The 19418-nt window shown below is 48.8% G+C and overlaps 1 protein-coding gene across 8 annotated transcripts in view; it reads right to left on the bottom strand.

Annotated features, from left to right (window-relative positions):
* Positions 1 to 384: 384 nt before the first annotated feature.
* Positions 385 to 19418, bottom strand: part of TET3 (tet methylcytosine dioxygenase 3) — a 123802-nt gene continuing 104768 nt past the window's right edge. For all 8 annotated transcript variants that reach the window (XM_064268741.1, XM_064268742.1, XM_064268743.1 and 5 more), the window contains 6 exons: positions 17323 to 17531; positions 13994 to 14144; positions 11571 to 11660; positions 10933 to 11070; positions 9069 to 9405; positions 385 to 8110 (listed from right to left, as the gene is read on the bottom strand). In XM_064268741.1, the coding sequence (XP_064124811.1) occupies positions 6333 to 8110; positions 9069 to 9405; positions 10933 to 11070; positions 11571 to 11660; positions 13994 to 14144; positions 17323 to 17531 (2703 nt within the window). In that variant the 3' untranslated portion in view covers positions 385 to 6332. The remainder of the gene's footprint in view (positions 8111 to 9068; positions 9406 to 10932; positions 11071 to 11570; positions 11661 to 13993; positions 14145 to 17322; positions 17532 to 19418) is intronic.

Below are 19418 nucleotides of genomic sequence, written 5' to 3'. Positions count from 1 at the left end.
TCAAGGCTGTGACCTTCCAGAAGCAGATCACCAGGCCTGTCTTCCAAGGTGACTTTAGGTGAGTTTGAACCAACTTTCGGCTAGTAGTCAAGTGCTTAACTGTTTGCACCACCCAGGGACTTCTGAGGTGTCTTTGCTTTCCCCTTGATGCCCAGTTTTAACAGTTTACTGTGTTTGAACATTACTTTGTCCAGGTGGTGGGAGGGGACAAGGACAGATTCTATCCTGGCTATTAGACCATGGGCTAATATTAGGCCTTCATTTTTGCATCTACAACATGCAGTGGGAGGGTGAGATTATATAGGGTACCTTTAAATACCACAATCTGGTCCCGGTTCATGGGGAAAAAAAAGACTCACACTGAATTTGAGTGCAAAAAATAAATATAAAATTTATTAAAACACCCACAATATTTTAAAGATACCAGGAGTAATACAGTTCACAAACCCAGTTGTTTGTGTAAATTATAATAAAATACAAATCAAAAAAGGATACATACTTGCAATTTCTAGGCACCCTAAATTAAATTTACTGAAACACTGGGAGAAGAGGGAGGGTAAGGAGGGGTCGCTCAGGAGGCAAACCAATAAGGTGGGAGGAAAAAAAATATTAACAAAAAGGTAAAAATTATACAAAATAAAATTATCAGCATAAATTTACTGTACTAAGAATATCTACAGTTTAATAATACACATCCTATTGCCTTGAGACATTGCAAAAACCTACCATTCATCCATCAACCCCAGATAAACTTCATTTCAAGTAGCCACAGTTACAAAGTCAAGACGGAATATTCAAGTATGGTTGTTAAGTTCACCTCCATTGGAAGCCAAGTAACCAAACAGGAATCCAAAAAGATAAGAAATAAAACACATCAAAAAGCTACAGGGGTTCTAGATTAAGTCTAATGCATTACTATGCCACAATGCGACCTGCCCTTGTTTCTTTTTAATTAGAATACGTGAAAAAGAAATGACATCACTCCTGTTGTTCTCCCCCTTTTTCCCCTCAAAAGAAAATAAAGAAAAGGTATTGGAACCAAGAAAATCTGGATGTTCAAATGAGCCAATTAGTACTTTAGTTCCCATGTGAATAGTGATGAATTATCCCTGAACGACGGGTAGTCAAAACGAGAAAAGAAGGCAAACAAAACCACTACAAAAAGCATCCCTGATATCGGAATAGAAGCAAATGAGGAAGTCAGCCAAATCGCTCACTGATTCTTAGGCAAAAAGCAACGTTAGACCTTGGATTTCTGTGCTGCAGTCTCTGCTGGGGAGAAGCCTATTGCTTTGTTTTGGGGGCAGCTCTGAGGGCAGGTGGGGAGGCGGGGAGCGCCATGATGGCCTCCACCCTCTGCTCCTTCTCATGTCTGAACACTTGTTGCACACATGGGATGGGATTTTAACATATGCTGGGGGCGTGCACCTCACCAAGTGTTCATTTTGGTCCAGGGTATGTTGAAGTTGGCCATGTGATATTACAGATGTAGCTGGTGAGTCAAACTAGGATTTGAGGGAATCATTTCAAATGACAGTAACGATGACTGAGAAAGCTCAGTGAGATGGACATAGGAAATTCACATTTTATTCAAAAGTAAAACTTAAAGTTAACAATGCTCCTTTAGGTGTTCTGCAATTTTAACCGCTGAACAATAAAAAATAAAATGACCCCAGATTCCTGAAGGTCAAGTACATCATCGAATGGACAACCTGCAGGTATAAGACCCTCAGGGAATCTACTTCACCAAAGTTGTCACAATGTCCTGTTTTTGAGGTATTTAAAAAAAAAAAATTGTGACAGTGGATGACACAAAATGGAGCTTCCTGTTGAGTTCTTAAAACATCAACTCCTGTGGACCCAAGAAGAAATTTAGAATAGCACCAACTAAAAAGCAGCCCCCTGTGGCATCGGAGAGCAAAGAACGCTCCTTTCTTTAGTTTAAACAGGAGGTGTTACCAACAAGAGGCAGAAGCAATGCTGAGGCAAAGGATGGGAGGAGCAAAGAAATGACCCCTCTACCCACCATGGTCTCAGCCAGTGCCAGTGAGCAAGGAGATCCATCTGGTTAACCTCGGGACTCCCAGAGTTGTCTCCTTGGCACCTTGGGCTGCAGGAGGAAAACGTGTTCCTGGCTTTGTGGATGCCTGCCATGTAGAAGAGACAGGAGCCCCAACTTCCCCTTCCTCCCTCAAAAAGCCCTTCACCCTTTCTTTCTCATTAGGCCTGAGACAACAGGTTTAAAACCAAAGGACCTGCCCAAGCCAGGTAGGTCCACTCCCATTGGCAGCCAGAGAGCTAGCTGTCCTCTCAGCCTTCCTTTGTTTGGCCACCAAGGGAAAAACAACAAACAGAAAAACTGCTCAGAGCAGATATAGCACGGTAAACAAGAGGTCTAAGAAGACAGCACCAAAAAGAGGGGGGTTAAAAAAAAAAAAAAAAGCCAAGAGAGACTGGAGCCCACCTTGTTTTTGGTTGGTTGTGGTTTTAATAATGTTGATAGCACCTCAGCAAGACAGGATCAGGGACAGTCACATTAAAATACCATAGCACCATTTTATTTAGACTATTTCAATTCATAAAAATGCTTCCTAGTCCATAAAACACACTTCAGTAACCAAAAGAAAGAGATACTGGTTGAGGCACATCAGGGATATCATTTTCGCTTTCCACCAGCATTGCCTTGGTTTGATATTATCATGGTGGTTAAAGGTCAAGATCTGGCTGGATTTCTCTCAGTGAATTCAGGCTACCGTCTACTCATCTTCAACCATCCTTGCACATCTACTGCTGCTTGATGCGAAGCAATTAAGCTCTGGCGCTTCTTTCCTTGCTTTAGCGCTTAAAAAACCCCTTGCTCTGCCAACTACTGTTTCCAAAAGAGGCTGGTGGAAGGGCCAAAAGGGGGCAGGGTATAATCTCTTCCCATGCACACCTCTGTCATCTCGGGGAGAAGGCAACGCAGTACCCAGGAAGCTGGGGTGTGGGAAACTCAGGCCCTGCCAAAAATCAAAACAAGCAACAAGAAACAGACCAAAAAAACCCCCCAAATCCATGAAACACCTTTAGTCAAGATTTCTGATGGTTAGGTTAATGGTTTCTTGAGCTAGCACCAGTTATTTTGTGAGAACCTGCTGTGAAGCGATTTTTATTTTAAAAAATCTCTTAGCACAGAACTTTGCAAGTTACTTCCCTTGCACACAAAAGGCAGGGGAAAAGAAACAAAGCACAAAGGAACCACACGTTTGCACCGCACATGGACGTGGATGGCGTCCGTGGACGGGGCATGCTGGGAGATGACTGTTAGGACTCCATCCTTCTCCGTTGCTATCATATTAATTACTCTTAAAACTGGGTCATGCTATTAGGTTCTTCAGTTGCAATGGCTTTATTTTTCTTCTCATGATAAAAATGTCTGTTCATCATCTTTAGGACTTAAAAAAATGAGAGTGCCAGTAAAAAATAAAAATTTGATTTTTTTTTCTCTTTAAGAAACCTTCAGCAGCAAGGGGGGACAAATAGCTGTGCATAGTTACTTTTTTAAATATATGTCTAAAGCATGCTAATCTTAATGACTGAGATCTGAGGTAGGTTATACGTGTAGTGTGTAAAAATCAGCATGGGCTTGAGCACGGCAACAGCACCACCTAACTCTCCTGACACCATCCCAGGGGAACAGGGACACCGATGGAGACTGCCTCTTGACTGATCTCTCAGCAGCCTGTTTCCTACCCTAGAAGTTTATAAACCAAAGGCTGTTTGGGCTGGGGGGACAGAAGTCACATGCTTTTCGCTTGTGTTGGTTTCACCTTTCAACTAATGGCTTTGCTAGCAAAGGGTGATGACAGGAAAAGTATATTTAACATACATCGGGAAGATTCACACGTGCCAAGGATCAGAATCACCTGCGTTACACTCAGGACCTTCCAAACCAACAGCCAACCTGGGGCTTCACGGGCCATACAGACGGTCACATTCTCAAAGTGTTTTGTAAAATATTGTATTTCTCGCTAAGATCATTTAAAATGAAGTTTTCAAGGCACCCCCGCATCTACCTAAGCACGAGTCAAATGAGACCTGCGTAAAAGCACTGATGCGATAAGCAAAATAGCATTTAAAGGACCCAACTTTTCCTCAAAACTAGAAAATTTAGCATGCTCATTAAAGACTCCGCTTCCTTTAGCTCGTCCAACGGAAGATCAGAGGTTTTCCTATAAATCTGAGTTCTGAATAATTCTAAATCCTGATAAGCTCTTGGGTATTTATTTCAAAAGCAATAATATTTCATTTTTGTCCTGTAAAATAAATGCAACTTTACAGAATATGGTAAAAGTGAAGGATAGACAAAGCACGTTAAATATTCGGCTACTATTTACAATTCTCCCACAATTACATGTTAAAACATACTTTTTTTTTTCAAGTTGCTGTTTAAATCTAGGCAAAAGTGCTTAAAAAAATCTTTCACTATTTACAGTTAAAACCAGACCACATAAATGCTCAGGACATTTTACAGCGATTTTCCGCCAGCACCTCAGGACCGGTTACAGTAAATGCCCATCGGGTTGGCTCTCAGCTCTTACACAAGGCACCTGGGAGTGCAGAACTTGCCTTTAGCATTGTCATCTGATTGTTAAACTCATTTTACAAAGACCCACATTTGAATAAACTGCTCAATAAATACGAGGTTTCTCACAGGGCTCGGTTTTCACTCTGTGTGGCCACTCTCCCCTTGTGGTGTGTCCTGACGTACAGACAAGGTGAAGCCTCCCATCCACCACGCACGCCCACGCGGGGCACTTGGTGGAATTTCTGCTAACACCACAGGAAAAACACTCCCAGAAGTCTGACTTGCTGCAGCTGAGTGTTGCTTCCACCTGTCAGGCCCAACCTCTCTCAACAATCTCGCAAAAGTTAAGCACCACGGTCTCATTTCAGTGAACTGAATAGAACGCAGCAGAATCTTAGAAGGGGCATGTCTGAAGCAGGTAGAGGGGGAGGAAGGGAAAAGAGATGATCGAATAGAGAAATGGCACCAATTGTGGAGGAAAATCCTAGCAACCTTTGAAAACGTTTGACTCTTGCATTGTAAAACTGTTAAGTGTAACCCCCGTGCCCCCAAATAATAATGTGGAGGGGGTGGGCTCAGGCGTGAGGCATGCACCATTGTCCAATGTGGAAATCTGGGAATAAGGATAAGATGTATTAACTGCTGTTACACTGGTCTGCTGAGCTCCAGCGGGATACAACCTGCTGGAGAGTCAAGAAAGTCCCAGCACAATATTACAGCACCAGGCACTGCACAGCGATGGGCAGAGAGCAACGCTGGCTTTTCACAGCTTGGGTTCAACTTCTTGTTTTTAAAGATACAGTAGCCCTTTTTTCAGTATCTGGGGGCATTTTTCAAAACTGCCACTAAGACAAATTCCTTCAGCCCAGTATTAACTGGCTTGTCAACTTGGCAGAAAGGGCTCCTGAGAGCCTTCTCATGTCCAGCTCCATCGTGAGGTGCTACCTAGTGAACCATGACATCGTCTGACTTGATCGGTAACAGAGAATTCAGTGTGGAGACTAGCAAGCTTGCAGCCTTCTGCTTCCAGCCTGGTTTCTGGGGAAATCTATGCCAGCATCTCAGGTGCCTGGCCTGGGGCTCACGTGCCCCACCTCCAAGCCTGCCCGAGAGGACAGAGGCTGTCGTGAGGGCTCCCTTCCCAGAGGGAAGGTGTGTCTGTCGGGAGGGATGGACTGGGTGGTGGCTACAATCTGCACTTGGTTTGTGAGGGACAGATGGCTGAGAGAACCTCATCAGCTCTCAAGAGGGCCAGGAGCGCTGGGCCCTGCAGCCGGGGCAGGAATGAGCACCGCTGGCCCTTCCTGCTGAGCTTTTACCATTACTATTGTTGCTTTAAAAAAATCCAATAAATACACATTTTAAATGGCATTTAAAACTACTCCTTTGTGAAAGGACACTATAAACTTTCTTTCCATTATGGTGATATACAAGGATAGAATTTTAAAAACAAAGAGAAAATAAAAGCCCTCCCCACCCCCAAACAAGGGGGGAAAAAAAAAAACCAACGTGGAGATATAAATATTAAGATCACGGAAAAAATCACCCGACAGCCGTAGTTTCTTCTTCAAAGTGCTGGGGAGGTGGGAGAGGGCGGGTCAGTTCTGAGGTTTGGACCATAAATACATATATATGCGTATCTATATATGTATACATAGATAAAAAGACTTCTGCACCCCCAACCCGCCCCCAGGCGTGAGGGCAAAAGCACCACAGAGGCAGCTCGGGCTGGGCCCGACGCTGAGGTACGCTGGCTCCCCGGCACCTAGATCCAGCGGCTGTAGGGCCCAGTGACCTTCGTGTAGGCATAGGAGGACACGGTGACTGCTGAGTCTGTGGGCATAGCCAGTGCCTGCCGGGTGGGGACAGCCCCCTTCTTCTCCTTATGCTGGGGCTCAGCGACCAGGGCGCCCCCCCACTTGCGCTTCTTCCCGTAGAGCTTGGCCTCCTGCTGGCCCAGGCCCAGCCGGGCGGCTTCCTCCTGTCGCGCCCTTGCCCTCTCGGCCAGCTGCTTCATCTTGGCCTCCCAGAGGGCCAGCCCGTGGTTGGGCTGGTTGAGGTTCTTGTGCTGGTAGAAAACCAGCGAGATGCGGGTGGGGTGGCAGCGGTTGGGCTTCTTGAGAGGAGTGGTGGCGTGCAGCTCCCGGCGGGCACACTCAATGAGGATGGAGCCGTGCGCAGGGGCCACAGCCACGCCACCGATGTTCTCGTCCAGGAAGTTGTGTTCACTATCTGACCACAGCTCCTCCTCCTCCTCCTCAGCACCACCTTTTTCTTCCTTCACAGGCCCCTTGCTGGGGGGCTCCTCAGCCATCCCCTCCTCCAGGCTGAAGGGGTCCCACAGCTTCTCCTCAGACTTTAGGGCCCCAAACAACTTCTCACTGGGACCCAGGGGCACACTGAAGGACTGCCAGGCTTTGTCCAGCTGGCTAGCCCCTGGAGTTGGGATCCGTCCCTCCTCCCCTTTCATGGGGCTCCACAACTTCTCTTGGTACCCAGCACTGCCTTTCAGGGCAGAGTTGAAATCCCCTGCCCCTATGCTCCATGGCTTCTCAGTCAGGCCAGGCCCGGCCAGGGCCGAGGCACTGTTCCCAAACTTGCAAGGGCTCCATGGTTTGCCTCGCAGCCGTCCTCCAGGTTGGGGAGCTGGCTGCTGCCCCTCACCAGGAAACAGTCCCCACTGGCCATCTGAGAAGTGGGATGGGGTCAGGCAGCCAGCCCCAAAAGAACCAAGCTTGTCAGGGACAATGGCGGGGCTCTCTCCAGAAGGGAACACACTCCAGCTGCCACCCACACTGTTAGTCCTCTTGGGGGATATGCTTGGGCCTCCGGCATACTGTCCCCACAGGTGGTTGGGTCCCCCATTTTGAGATGCCTCGGGCAAAGGTGTTTTGCCCATCTTGCTAGGGTCTCTGGGTACAGGTTCGGCCTGGGCCAGTGGGTCTACGGGCTCTTGCTTGATGGATCTGGTGTAGCAGTTGGAGCTCTGGGCAAAGGGAGAGGGGTCCCTGGAAGCTGAGTGGATCTGGGGGACCTTGGGAAGCAGATACTCCTTGGGGCCTGGATAAGCAGGCTGCTGGTGGTGAGGCGTGGGGTGGAGGGTGTCTGTGGCAACAGCTTGGCCAGGCAGCTCGGCAAACTCAGCACCACCGTAGGCCGGGCTCAGGCTGTTGTGCAGAGCATGGAGGTCTGGCTTCTTCTCAAAACTGCCACTGCTGCCACCATGCCCCCAGGCACCAGGGCCCAGGAACTGAGAGGGGAAGACGGGGTTGCTGGATGGAAAGCCGTAGTAGCCAAAAGACGGAAGAGCATACTTGGAGTGGAAGCCGTTGACAGAGGTCAGGCTGGGCTGTGCATAGTAGGAGTGGTAGGAGTACACGCTGTTCATGCTGTAGGGGTCGGAGGGCCGGCAGTTGCCCAGCACCGAGTAGCTCTCCACCACTGTGTTGCCGCTGTACTTGAAAGAGCTGAAGTGGTTCTGTGGCTCCACCTTGAGGGAAGGCTTCAGGCCTTGCTGGGACAATCCATCCTTCAGAGACAGGCCTAGGGGCAAGAGAGGCAAGATGGGAAGGAGCAGAGAGAACAGCAGCCTGGAAAGAGCCTAGGCAGGAAGATGGGGGTGGAATCTATGTTCTTTCCCTAAGGTGGTTCCTCTTCCAGGACAGGTAGCACAGGTGAGATGTGCCCAAGCAGGTCCTGGACTTGCCCACTGGGAACTCTTAGCACAGGCCCTGCTGTCAGCCCCACCAGCTACCAGATGCCACAGAGTCAACTTCAACTCATGGCAGCCCCATGTGTGTCAGACTAGAAATGTACACTACAGGGTTTTCAGTGGCTGATCTTTTGGATGTAGGCTGCCAGGCCTTTCTCCCGAGGCACCTCTGGGTAGACTCCAGCCACCAACCTTTCATCTAGCAGCCAAGCGCATTAACTGTTTGCACCATCCAAGACCCACAGATGAGAAGTGGCTCAGTCACAGTCCATGGTCCCTTCTGCCTCGCTCTCCCTCATCCCTACTCTAGTGAACCCCAGAGGCCCTCACAGAAGTACAACCTCTGATCCCACCCCTGCATGCTGCCACCTCCCCCACGCCTCCCCACAGACGTCAGGGAAAAATGAGAATAAGTGCACGTCGGCAGCCACGCCATGCCCCAAAAACCTGATGCCACATGCCCTGGGGCAGCGCTGCTCACCTCAGCCCCTCAGGAAGGGCAAGGAGAAGCTGGTGGAGAACCAAATGCTGCCCCTCCACAAAGCTCAATTCCTGGAAGGTAAGAAGGTTTCCCAGTACCTGTCAGGTGGGGGCATCCTGGGGCTGCTGCTGACCTCTCTCTGACAAAACTAAGTTAATGGCATGGTCCAGGTGCCTGGGCAGAGGCCCCAGAAGGCTCCTGTCTAGAGTTCCTAGTGAGACGCTGTCATGGGGGCTTCGGGGAGCCATCTGGGGCCGTGACAGCTACAGTGACCATGCCACCCAGGTGGGCACCCTCTCCCCACACACCTGGGTCAGTGGAAACACCAGCCAGCTCCAGGACCTCCTGCTTTATCTTCTCGGGAGTGCTCAGCTTCTCTTTCTGGACCTTCTTCTTCTCAGCTGCTGCCTTTCTGGCTTCCAGCTGCCGCTGGCGACACGACTTGGCAGGCTCAGGCAGGCGCCGGACCTCACGGGGGAAGGCGGTGAGCACCTGGATGGCCCCGCTGCCCACCTTAGCGTTCTGGTTCTCCTCGCTGCCGAACTCATCCGTGTTGGCCATCTTGTACAGGGGGAGCACGTGCAGCTGCTCATCCTCGGGGATCTTGCCCACGCAACGATTGTCTTCCTTGGTCAGAGTGCAGACCTGCCCCATGCAAGGAGAGGGAGAGTATAGGGATTGGAGAAGCCGTGCTGGGAGGGAGGCTGAGCACCCCACATATCTGACTCTCTCCTTCCCCACACGGTCCCAACTCCCTCCAGCCACCGGGCCCCAGTTTTCTCTATTGCTTCCTAGAGTTCCCAAAAAAAGCACATTAATCTTGGTTCAGAAAGGAACAAAAGGTTACCAACACTTAGGGTCTGTTCTACAGCATAGGAAGACTGTAGCCTAGGAAACCTGATGGGGCAGTTCTACCCTGTCCTATAGGGTCACTATCCGAGTCGGAATCACTCAATGGCACACAACAACAAGCTTTTTGGGAGCAAATCACCAGGTCTTTTTTCCGGTGGAGCCGCTGGTGGGTTCAAACTGCCGACCTTTCAGTTACCAACCAAGCACTTAACCACTGCGCCACCAGGGCTCCTTTAAGATACCCAACAAATGTAAAAAAAAAAGATATGGCCATCTAGATTAAAAAATAAATAAATAAGCAAAGGATATAAATAAGGATATTCACAAAGGTGAAACAGAAAAAGCCAAGAAGAATAGGAAAAGACGTTCAATCTCTTTAGTAATAAACTCAATCCAAAGTAAAACAAGATAGTGTATGTGCCGCTCAGGTAGGCAAAGATAAACAGATCCTCAAAAAAATATGTTAACCGAAAAAAAGCAAGTTGTAGAAAAATACATAGTATATGAAACCGGTTATGCAATTATTTAAAATAAAACAAGACAACTTAAAAAAAAAAAGATCATCAAAACCTAGTGTTGCCAAGTAGGTAGGAAGATGGGCCCTCTTAAGGCTCCCTGTGATCTGGTCCCTGCCTGTCTCTCTAACCAATCTCACTACCCTTCTTCTCTTGTGCTCACTCTGTTCCTGCTACACCGGCTTCCTTGCCGTTTCCTGAACACACCCAGCCTGCTTCCATCACCCAGCTTTGCCTGTGCTGGTCCTTCTGCTTTGAATAGTCTGACCCAGACACAGGGCTTTCTCTCATGTTCAGGTCTCAGCTCAGAGAGGCCTCCTGACAACTGCATCTAAAACAGCACCTCCTCCTATCACTCTCTCTCTTACCCTGCTTCATCTTTTCCTTAGTGCCTTCATCACTATGGGCATTACATCCCACTGCTTGGGCAGGAGTCTGTTCACTTTATTACAACAAACACTTGCTGAATGAATCTAGAGATCATCTGGATTTAATCCAATTGTCCAAGAGACCTGGAGCCATACTTCAGACAACTGGGAGCCTCTAGGTGCTCAATGAGCCACCTTCCACAGCATCCTCATTGATGGATACAGGTGGGTTAATAACCCACCTAAGACACACACAAAGTCCAGACTTAGCCATTCCTTCCGGGGAGAGTTTCCTCAGTGGGGAGAAGGCAGTCTGGCAGGGCACCTCCAAGAGTTCTAGAATCCTGTCTCCACGTGCCCAGCCTCTCTGCATAGACCACAGTCAGCTGCCTCCCAGGACTATCCCCAGTAGCTGTGATACAACACAGCTTCCTTACCACGGTACACCCATTGTAGAGGTTATGCTGGTCCTTGTGGGCATGGGCACAGAAATCCATGCAGGCCGTGACCCCTGCGAAGGGCCGCCCTTCCTTCAGCCCCAGGCGGCAGTCGATTGCTATTTCCTCATTGGTCACCTGTGTGGACGGCCAAGGGGTCCTGAGTGAGTGGCCCCATATCTGTACCTGGCAAGGCCAGGACTTGGCTAGAGGGAGGGAGGTTAAGGGTCACAGCTGCCTGGCACATGGACTGTGGGGGTGAGGTTTTCTGCTCAAAAGCGTTAGCTTCCAGGTCCATTTAAGAATGCCTCCCTTCTGGGTTATCTCAACACCCCCATGCAACGCAGGTGAGGCTGGGGAGAGAAACAAGAGCTTCACCTGTGAAAACCAGAATCAGAAGAGGACTGCTACGCAGAGTGGAGCGATGACCAGGGTTAGGGGGAGAGATGGTTTGGGATAAATTCAGCTTAGTGTCAAAAAGAGATCTTCTCAAAGAGCTACAGCACTGCTTTCTATTTCTGGGCTAGGTGCTTCCGGTAAGAAACACAAAGGAGCCCACTTCCCCATTTCCCAACCTCAGGGAGCCTGGGCAGAGATGGGGATGACCTATGGGCAGAGAAAAGTCCAGGACCCAGTACCTGGTTCTGATAGGCCTGGGGAGCCAGCCGCTTATACAGGGGAGCGACTTCGGTGGCCAGGTCCTGGAAACTCTTCCGGAGCACTTCTTCCTGCGGAGACAAGAGCAGTCACACCCAGCCAGAGGGCCCGCCTGACAGGCTGTGCACACTGCAAATTCACCACCACTCCAGAGCCGCTGTGGGGTTACCACTGGGAATGCGGGAAGCAAGGTGTCATCTGGTGTTTTCAAAGTGTTCCCTTTGGGAGCGGTGGTGCCACATCCATTTTAAAGTTGGGGACCCTGTAGTTTGGCAGGAAAAGCCACTGCCTGAAGGGCCGGTGGTGTCCCTGGGTGGCATTAACGGTTAAACTTGCTTGGCTGCTAACCGAAAAGTTGGCAGTTCAAGATCACCCCAGAGGTGCCTTGAGAGAAAGACCTGGTGATCAGCCATTGAAAACCCCTTGGAGCACAGTTCTACTCTGTCACACATGGGGTTGCCATGAGTCAGAGTCAAAGGAAACTGGTTTTTTTTTTTTTTTGCAGGTCCAGTCATCCAGACTGCTGAACTACTACTACTAGGTTCTAGTTCAGTTTGGCTCAAACTACTGCTACTAGGTTCTAGTTCAGTTTGGCTCAGGATATACAAAACAGGTCTTGCATTCAGGTGCTGAACACCCCCTTCAGAGGAGGTAGAGCAGACACGTAAGAACTACGAGTGACAAGCATGGATCCTTCTTCCCATGTTGCAGACTGGAAACAGGCAGAGGGAGGTTGTCAGGGTCTGTGCTAGGAGTTCCACAGCCAGCCAGGCCCAGAGCCTGCCCTAAGCCAGATGTGCAGACTGACTACAAAGCTGTGTCCTGTCTAATGTCTTAGTCACTAGCCATACGTGGCTACTGAAATATAAATGACTAATTCTAATTAATATTAATTAAAATATTCACTTCCTCAGTTGCACCAGCCACATTTTGAATGCTCAATGGCCACATGTGGCTCCAGCGGCTACTGTACTGGAGGCACAGAGAGCGTTTCCGCTCTCACTGAAAGTCCTAGTGGACAAAGCAGCAGCCCCCCAGTCACACTGGGCAGAGTCTGCAGGCATCTACAGCCTCTCTCTGCAGCCCTCCACGGGGAGCATGTGTGGCCTGCAGGGGCTCCTAGCAGGCCATGAGCACAGGCATGAAGAATTTACTGAGACGAAGGCAGGAGGAAGAGGAGAGAGAAAAAGAACAAGTTCCCAGCGCTGAAAACAGAAGGGTGAGACCAATGGCTCAGCTATCTGTCCAGTGAGGCATCCAGGGCTGCCTGGCCACCCCCACTGCACCAGCCGAAGCCAGCAGGGCCACAGCCACCTCCCTGCTGCTGTCTAGAAGCTGCCCCCAGGACAGTACGCTGGGGAGGCACGTGAGCTTTGGGGAAACATGGACCTGGTTTAAATGCTGGTGTTACCATTTCTAGCAACAGGGTCTTGGGCAGGTCGCTGACCTCATATGTAAAATGAGGAGTAACAGTGCCTTGATCTGGGAGTGTCGTGCAACTAACCAAGATGCCTGTGAGGTGCTCAGCACTGTACTTAGCACACAGTAAGCTCTACCTTGTACTAGGTAGAGCTTGGAGAGATATGGAAGGTCTAAATGAGTATCAAGATGCTGCCTGGATCCTGGGAAAGGGACCCAGGACTCCACCCTCTCAGGCCTAAGGCAGGAGGGAGGGAGGTGCCAGAATGAAATGACCAAGAGCCTAGATATGTGTGCACCCTCTCCACAGCTGGAAGTCTGAGAGGACACCGCCTCTCAGGGTGCCCTTCACAACATGGGCAACAGGAGAGAAACGGCCGAGGGGTCTCTGGCCTGAGCTTGTGCTCCTGGCCCCAGCCTGAGCGTGGCTGCAGTGGACACCCAGCGGCCCAGGAGTCCTGCTGTCCTGGGACTGGGCAGAGGAGGCCTAGCCCCCAGATATGGAGACTGTGGAGGGAAGGCCGTGTTGTGTGGTACCAGCCCAGTGCCCAAGGACCAGGCCAGGCCTCAAGCAACAAGGACAGCGAGGGATGCCTCAGGGAGTGCAGATGGTGGCTCAAGGACCGGGGGGCCCCTTCTCCTGCTGCACACTTCCACCCGAAAAGGAATGCTGGCAAGAATGAAGAAATGACTCTTTCAGAGGGTCAAATTCTGATGAAGCACTTGAATATTCACCTTAAATATTCAGAATATTTACCTTAAGTAGACTGTTCTAAACTAGAAGAGTCTGAGTTACCTGTTGGCGAGTCAATTTTCCATTCCTTAACCCTATCCACATACCCATTCATCCACCTTGTTTCATAGCAAGATAAGGTCAGTTAAACAAATAATACAGCGAGTTTTATCTGCAGAACACCTGAGCTACAGGGTGCCAGTCGTACCTCCCACCTTGGGTGTCTTCTGCTCCCTGTGGAGCTCTGCTCACCTCTTTGGGATTGTCCCCTGCGAGGCGGAACTTGCGCGGCGTCTTGCTCCGGGCGTATTTGCAGCCGTTGAAGTACATGCTCCAGGAGCAGCCGAAGGAGAAGGAGGCACCACAGGTATTGGGGTCTTTGCCTTGGCAGGCACAGGTACGGCTGCAACAGACAGCACAGGTGAGGCATACAGGTGCAATATCCCTTTGTTCTGGAACTGTCCTCTTCCTCAAGGGGAGGCCCTGCTGAGACCGGCTGCCCACCGGCCTCCCAGTAACTGGGACCACACCTTTTCCTGCTCCCAGCTCCTTTCCCAAGTTTCTCTGGGTACAAAGCCAGCCCTGAGCAGCCTGTTTTGTCCCCACCCCTGAGCCTGAAGGTCTAATCCAGAGTCTGTTGTTGGGAGAAGCACACGGGTTGTTTGAGATAGGCAGGAAGAATCTACCTTAAAAAGCCCAGTAAAGTTTATACTTTGCCTCAGCTCTAATATCTACCAGATACAACACAGACCATACAAACAGGGAAATAATATGAGCCAAAGATTTGAACACACTTGTCTCCTACTGTCCTAGATGCAGACAGGCCTTTTTTCCTAAATTTTATTGATTTCACTGTTGTTATTGAGAATATACACAGCAAAATATATACCCACTCAAGTTTCTCCTCGCTCCATTTAGTGACATTGATTACGTTGGAGTTGTGCAACCATTCTCACCCTCCTTTTCTGAGTTTTTCCTCTCTCATAACTCACTGCCTCCTAATCTTTCGAGTTGTTGTTGTCTATTTGATCTCATATAGATAGTTCTTAAAAGAGTACAATGCTCAAAGTAGACTTTTTTTTTTTACTAGTTAAGCTAAACTATTACTTGGTTTTAAGTTGACTTCAAGGGATATTTTTGGTTTAAGGTTTAAAGATAATCTCAGGACAACAGTTTCAGGGGTTTATTCAGCCTCCATGGCTCCAAAAAATCAGCCATCCATGAGAATCTGAAGTTCTGTTCTGCATTTTCCCCCTTTCGATCAGGATTCTTCTACAGAATCTTTGATCAAGATGTTCAGTAATGGTAGCTGGGCCCCATCCAGTTCTTCTGGTCTCATGGCAAAGGAAGCAGTTGTTCATGGAGGCAATTAGCCACACATTCCATATCTTTCTTCTATTCCTGACGCTCCTTCTTCCTCTGTTGCTCCAGGTGAGTAGAGACCAACTGGTGTGCCCTGGATGGCCACTTGTAAGCTTTTAGGACCCAGGCACTACGCAACAAAAGCAACAAACTAGGAGGTAGAACAGAAGCACTGAACGCATTCTTAAGCCAATTAACTGGGATGTCCCATGAAACCATGACCCTAAACCACCAAACGAAGGAATCAAACCTCCAAACCAAGGAACCAAATCCCATGAGGCATTTGGCTGTGCATAAGCAGCCTCAGCAGCCTTTTTTTTGGCGGTCGGGGGAGGGGGTCATTGCTGTAAATATATCTATCATACAACTTTTGCTTATTCAACTTTTCACAGATGTACAACTTACTGACAGCAATTACAATAATTGGCTGTGCAACCCTACCTTTAATCAGTGTGATTTTTCCATCACCGTTAACCCACCCTTTCCCCCTTCCTCCCCCCCCTGGTGAAAAAACCCAAAACCAAACCCACTGCTGTGGAGTCAATTCCGACTTACAGAGACCCTACGGAACAGAGCAAAACTGTTCCATAGGGTTTCCAGGGCTATAATCTTTACGGAAGCTGACTGCCACATCCTTCTCCCACAGAGCAGCTGGTGGGCGAACTGCTGACCTCTTGGTTAGCTGCCGAGTGCTTAACCAATGCACCACCAGTGCTCCTCCACCCCTGATAATCACTAATAAACTTTGGCCTCTATACATTTGCCTTTTCTTGTCTTTTTATATAAGCGAGGTTATACAATATTTGTCCTTTTGTGATTGACTTATTTCACTCAGCATAATGTCTCCAGGCTCCATCCGTACTGTAGCATGTATCAGACTTCATTTCTCCCACTGGCTGAGTAGTATTCCATTGTATGGATGTACATTTTGCTTATCCATTCATCGGCTGATGGGCATTTAGGTTGTTTCTATCTTTTGGCTATTGTGATAGCTGCAGTGAACACTGGTGTACAAGTCTTGGTTCGAGTCTCTGTGCTGACAGGCCTTTAAACAAATGAACACTGAAATTAAAATTCAGTGCTTAACAAAAATCTGGAAACAATCTAAATGCCCCTCGCCTGATGAGAGCATAAACCAATTGTGGTACATCCACACATGGAATACTACTCAGCAATAAAAGGAATAACCTACTGATAGATGCATCGGCGCAGACGAACCTGAAATTCGTTATGCTCAGTGACAAAGGCCAGACTCAAAAGGCCACAACTGGATGATTCCATTTATATGACAGCCTTGCAAAGGGCAACCTATAGGGATAGGAAAAGATTGGTGGCTGCCAAGAGCTGAGGGTGGGGGAAGGGCTTGACTATTAAGGGGCGCGGGGGAATTTTGGGGTGATGGAGCTGTTCTATATCTTGATTGTGGTATTGGGTCACAGGCCCGTAAACATCTGTCAAAACTCTCTAAAAGTGTGAATTTTACTATAAGTAAATCATATCTTGAATAAAAAAAGGGGGGAAAAACCCACCACAATGAGGCTACAGTGGGATATTATACAGCCATAAAGAGAAATAAGTAGTGATACATGCTACAACATGGATGAACCCTGAAAACATTATGTGGAGAGAAGTCAGTCAGTCACAAAAGGACAAATATGATCTCACTCATATGAAGTATCTAGAATAGGTAAATGTATGGTTTATAAGTGGTTAGCAGGGGCGGGAGGGCGATGTACAGGGCAGCCATTGTTTAGGAAGTATTCAGTTTCTGTTTATGGCGAGGGGAAATCAGGCAACGGATATCGTGATGGGTGCACAACATGATTAATATAATTGATATGACTAAACTGTACATGTGAAAAACATTAGATGGGCAAATGCTGTGTTACATACATTTTTACAACAATTAAAAAAACTAATAAAGGTAGGCTTTATAAATATTGATACCTTACATTTACGGGACATTTACACTTTTTAACACTTACTAACATCACGGGAGCTCAGATGGACCTGAGGTCTAACAGGGAAGCTGAGCCAAGTTAACAGATTCTCGTAAGCCAGGACCAGCCCCAGGGCAAGCGTTCTTTCAGCCAGCCCTGACTCTGCAGGGCAGACAGGGTCCCAGGGATGGCGTGCTTCTCCTAGGGTTACGGAGCAGGCTGATCCTGGGTGCCCTGATCTGCTGCCCCACCCCTGCCCGCTGCACCTCGGCCACATACTCATCGTTGAGGCCGCATCTCCGGCTGGTGGGGTTCCCGTACTTCCGGAGGGTGTCGGTGAGCTCTTGGTAGAGGGTGTCGCCGAGGCTGCGGGGGATGCCCTCCCAGGCCAGGATAAGGATGACGATGACAGCGTTCTGGCAGTGGTGGCCCGCCCGGTGCCGCACCAAGCAGAGCAGCTTCTCCTCCAGTGTGTGCCTGCGGATCACCTGCAGGGACAGGGGCAGGCAGCGCTGTTAACACAGGAGCCAGTTCCACGCCTACGCACAGCGTCATATACCCTTCCCTTCTGCTGATCAGACCTCGGGTGCGGGTCTTTAGGGCACTGTCCCGGGAAATATCAACCCTGGCGACAGCCACCAACACGTGCTAAGAAAAAAAAAAAACCAAACCCATTGCCATCGAGTCGATTGCGGCTCATAGCGACCCTATAGACAGAGTAGAACTGCCCCATAAGGTTTCCAAGGAACATCTGGTGAATCTGAACTCTCAGCCTTATGGTTAGCAGCTGTAGCTCTTAACCACTACGCCACCAGGGTCTCCCACGTGCTAAGAGACCGTTATAATTAGGGAACGAAAAATACAGATTATTTTTTAAAGAGCAAAGTAAAAAGCAATTACTATAAAATCTAAGTTATGGATGACGTGTGTAGGCTTGACCAAAACCAAACCAAACCTGTTGCTGTTGAGTCAATTTTGACTCATAACAACTCTATAGACAGAGTAGAACTGTCCCATAGAGTTTCCAAGGAGCAGGTGGTGGATTCGAACTGCTGACCTTTTGGTTAGCAGCCTGAGCTCTTAACCACCACACCACCAGGGCTCCTATATAGGCTTAGGAGTATGATAACAGATAAAACTGAAAGCCAAAATGTATTCACAGATTTTCAAGTTGCCTAAAAACACGCAGAGAAAATGCTGCCTATCTGCGTGTGCTTATTTAGAAAGCACCGCACTGCGCAAGACCTCAGGCTCCCACCATTGCCTCGGTCAGGTTCTCCCCTCACTCATTCACTCATTCCTGAGACTACGTCCTGGCTCACAGAAGGTCAGGGCAGGGGGTCCCAGGAGCTGAGGAGTGAGGGTCTGAATCTTCCCCAAAGAACAGACAAGATCTGGAAGGCCTGTGAGGAGGGGTAGATGAGGGAGGAAAGGTGGGCAGGGTAGACTGGGAAGGGTTTTGAGTGGCTCACTAAAGAGCAAGCACTCAATTCTGCAGGCGGGGTTCCACGGAGGATTCTAAGCAGGGGGCTTCCATGAACAGCGTCATGCTTTAGAACAGGGTATGACTGGGAGACAAGCTGGGAGACCATCAACACAGGACAGGTAAAGTCCTGAACTATGGCAGTGGGGAAAGAAATAGGAAAAGGATTCCAGAGACATTTAGGCTCCCAAGTGACGTTGGGACCACCTGACCACAGAGGGGACCGACGGGCAGAGATAAGTCTTAAATGACTTCCATCGTTTACGGCCCTGGAGACTGGGTGGGGGGTGGGTGTCACTTAGGGACAAGCTAATTGGGAACCTGCTAAGGCTGGATACTTAGGGATACCTGAGTGGACATTTCTAACAGGCGCAATTGGAAAAACAGTGGCGGTCAGAAGAAGCCTGGGCTGGAGACAGATGTGGTCGTGAGTAAGTCAATGCAGGGAGCTGTCTACAGGGGCAGCCAGGCAGGCAGGATAAGGAAGTGGGCCAGACATGAGACTAGGGAGTGATGGGGACCACAGCAAACTGAAAACCATATGCCTCATCAAAAGGGGGAAGCCATGCCTTCCCTCTGCTGACCACTGTCTGGTGGGAAGTCCAGCCTAGTGCAGTTAACTTATCCAATTTTGCAAGGAAAAATGGAAATCCAGATTTTTATATGAAATCTTCCTTTTTAAAAACGTTTGAATGCCAAACTCGAATTTTTTAATTTTTCTTTGCATGCTGATGAAAACAAACCTCTGGTCCTGAGTTTCTGCTCGGGACTACAGCACCGAAGCATCCATCACATTGTTATCTGTTAAGTTGTGTTTTGGGGATCAGTAGCAGTGAACATGACATGAAATTGCCACACTGTGTTAGGACTGCCTGTGTGGGGAATGGCTTCC

This window comes from Loxodonta africana, chromosome 15 (genome assembly GCF_030014295.1).
Source record: "Loxodonta africana isolate mLoxAfr1 chromosome 15, mLoxAfr1.hap2, whole genome shotgun sequence".
NCBI classification, from domain to species: Eukaryota; Metazoa; Chordata; class Mammalia; order Proboscidea; family Elephantidae; genus Loxodonta; species Loxodonta africana.
Note: the sequence above shows the minus strand (reverse complement) of the source record. Positions and strands in the feature narration are given on the sequence as shown.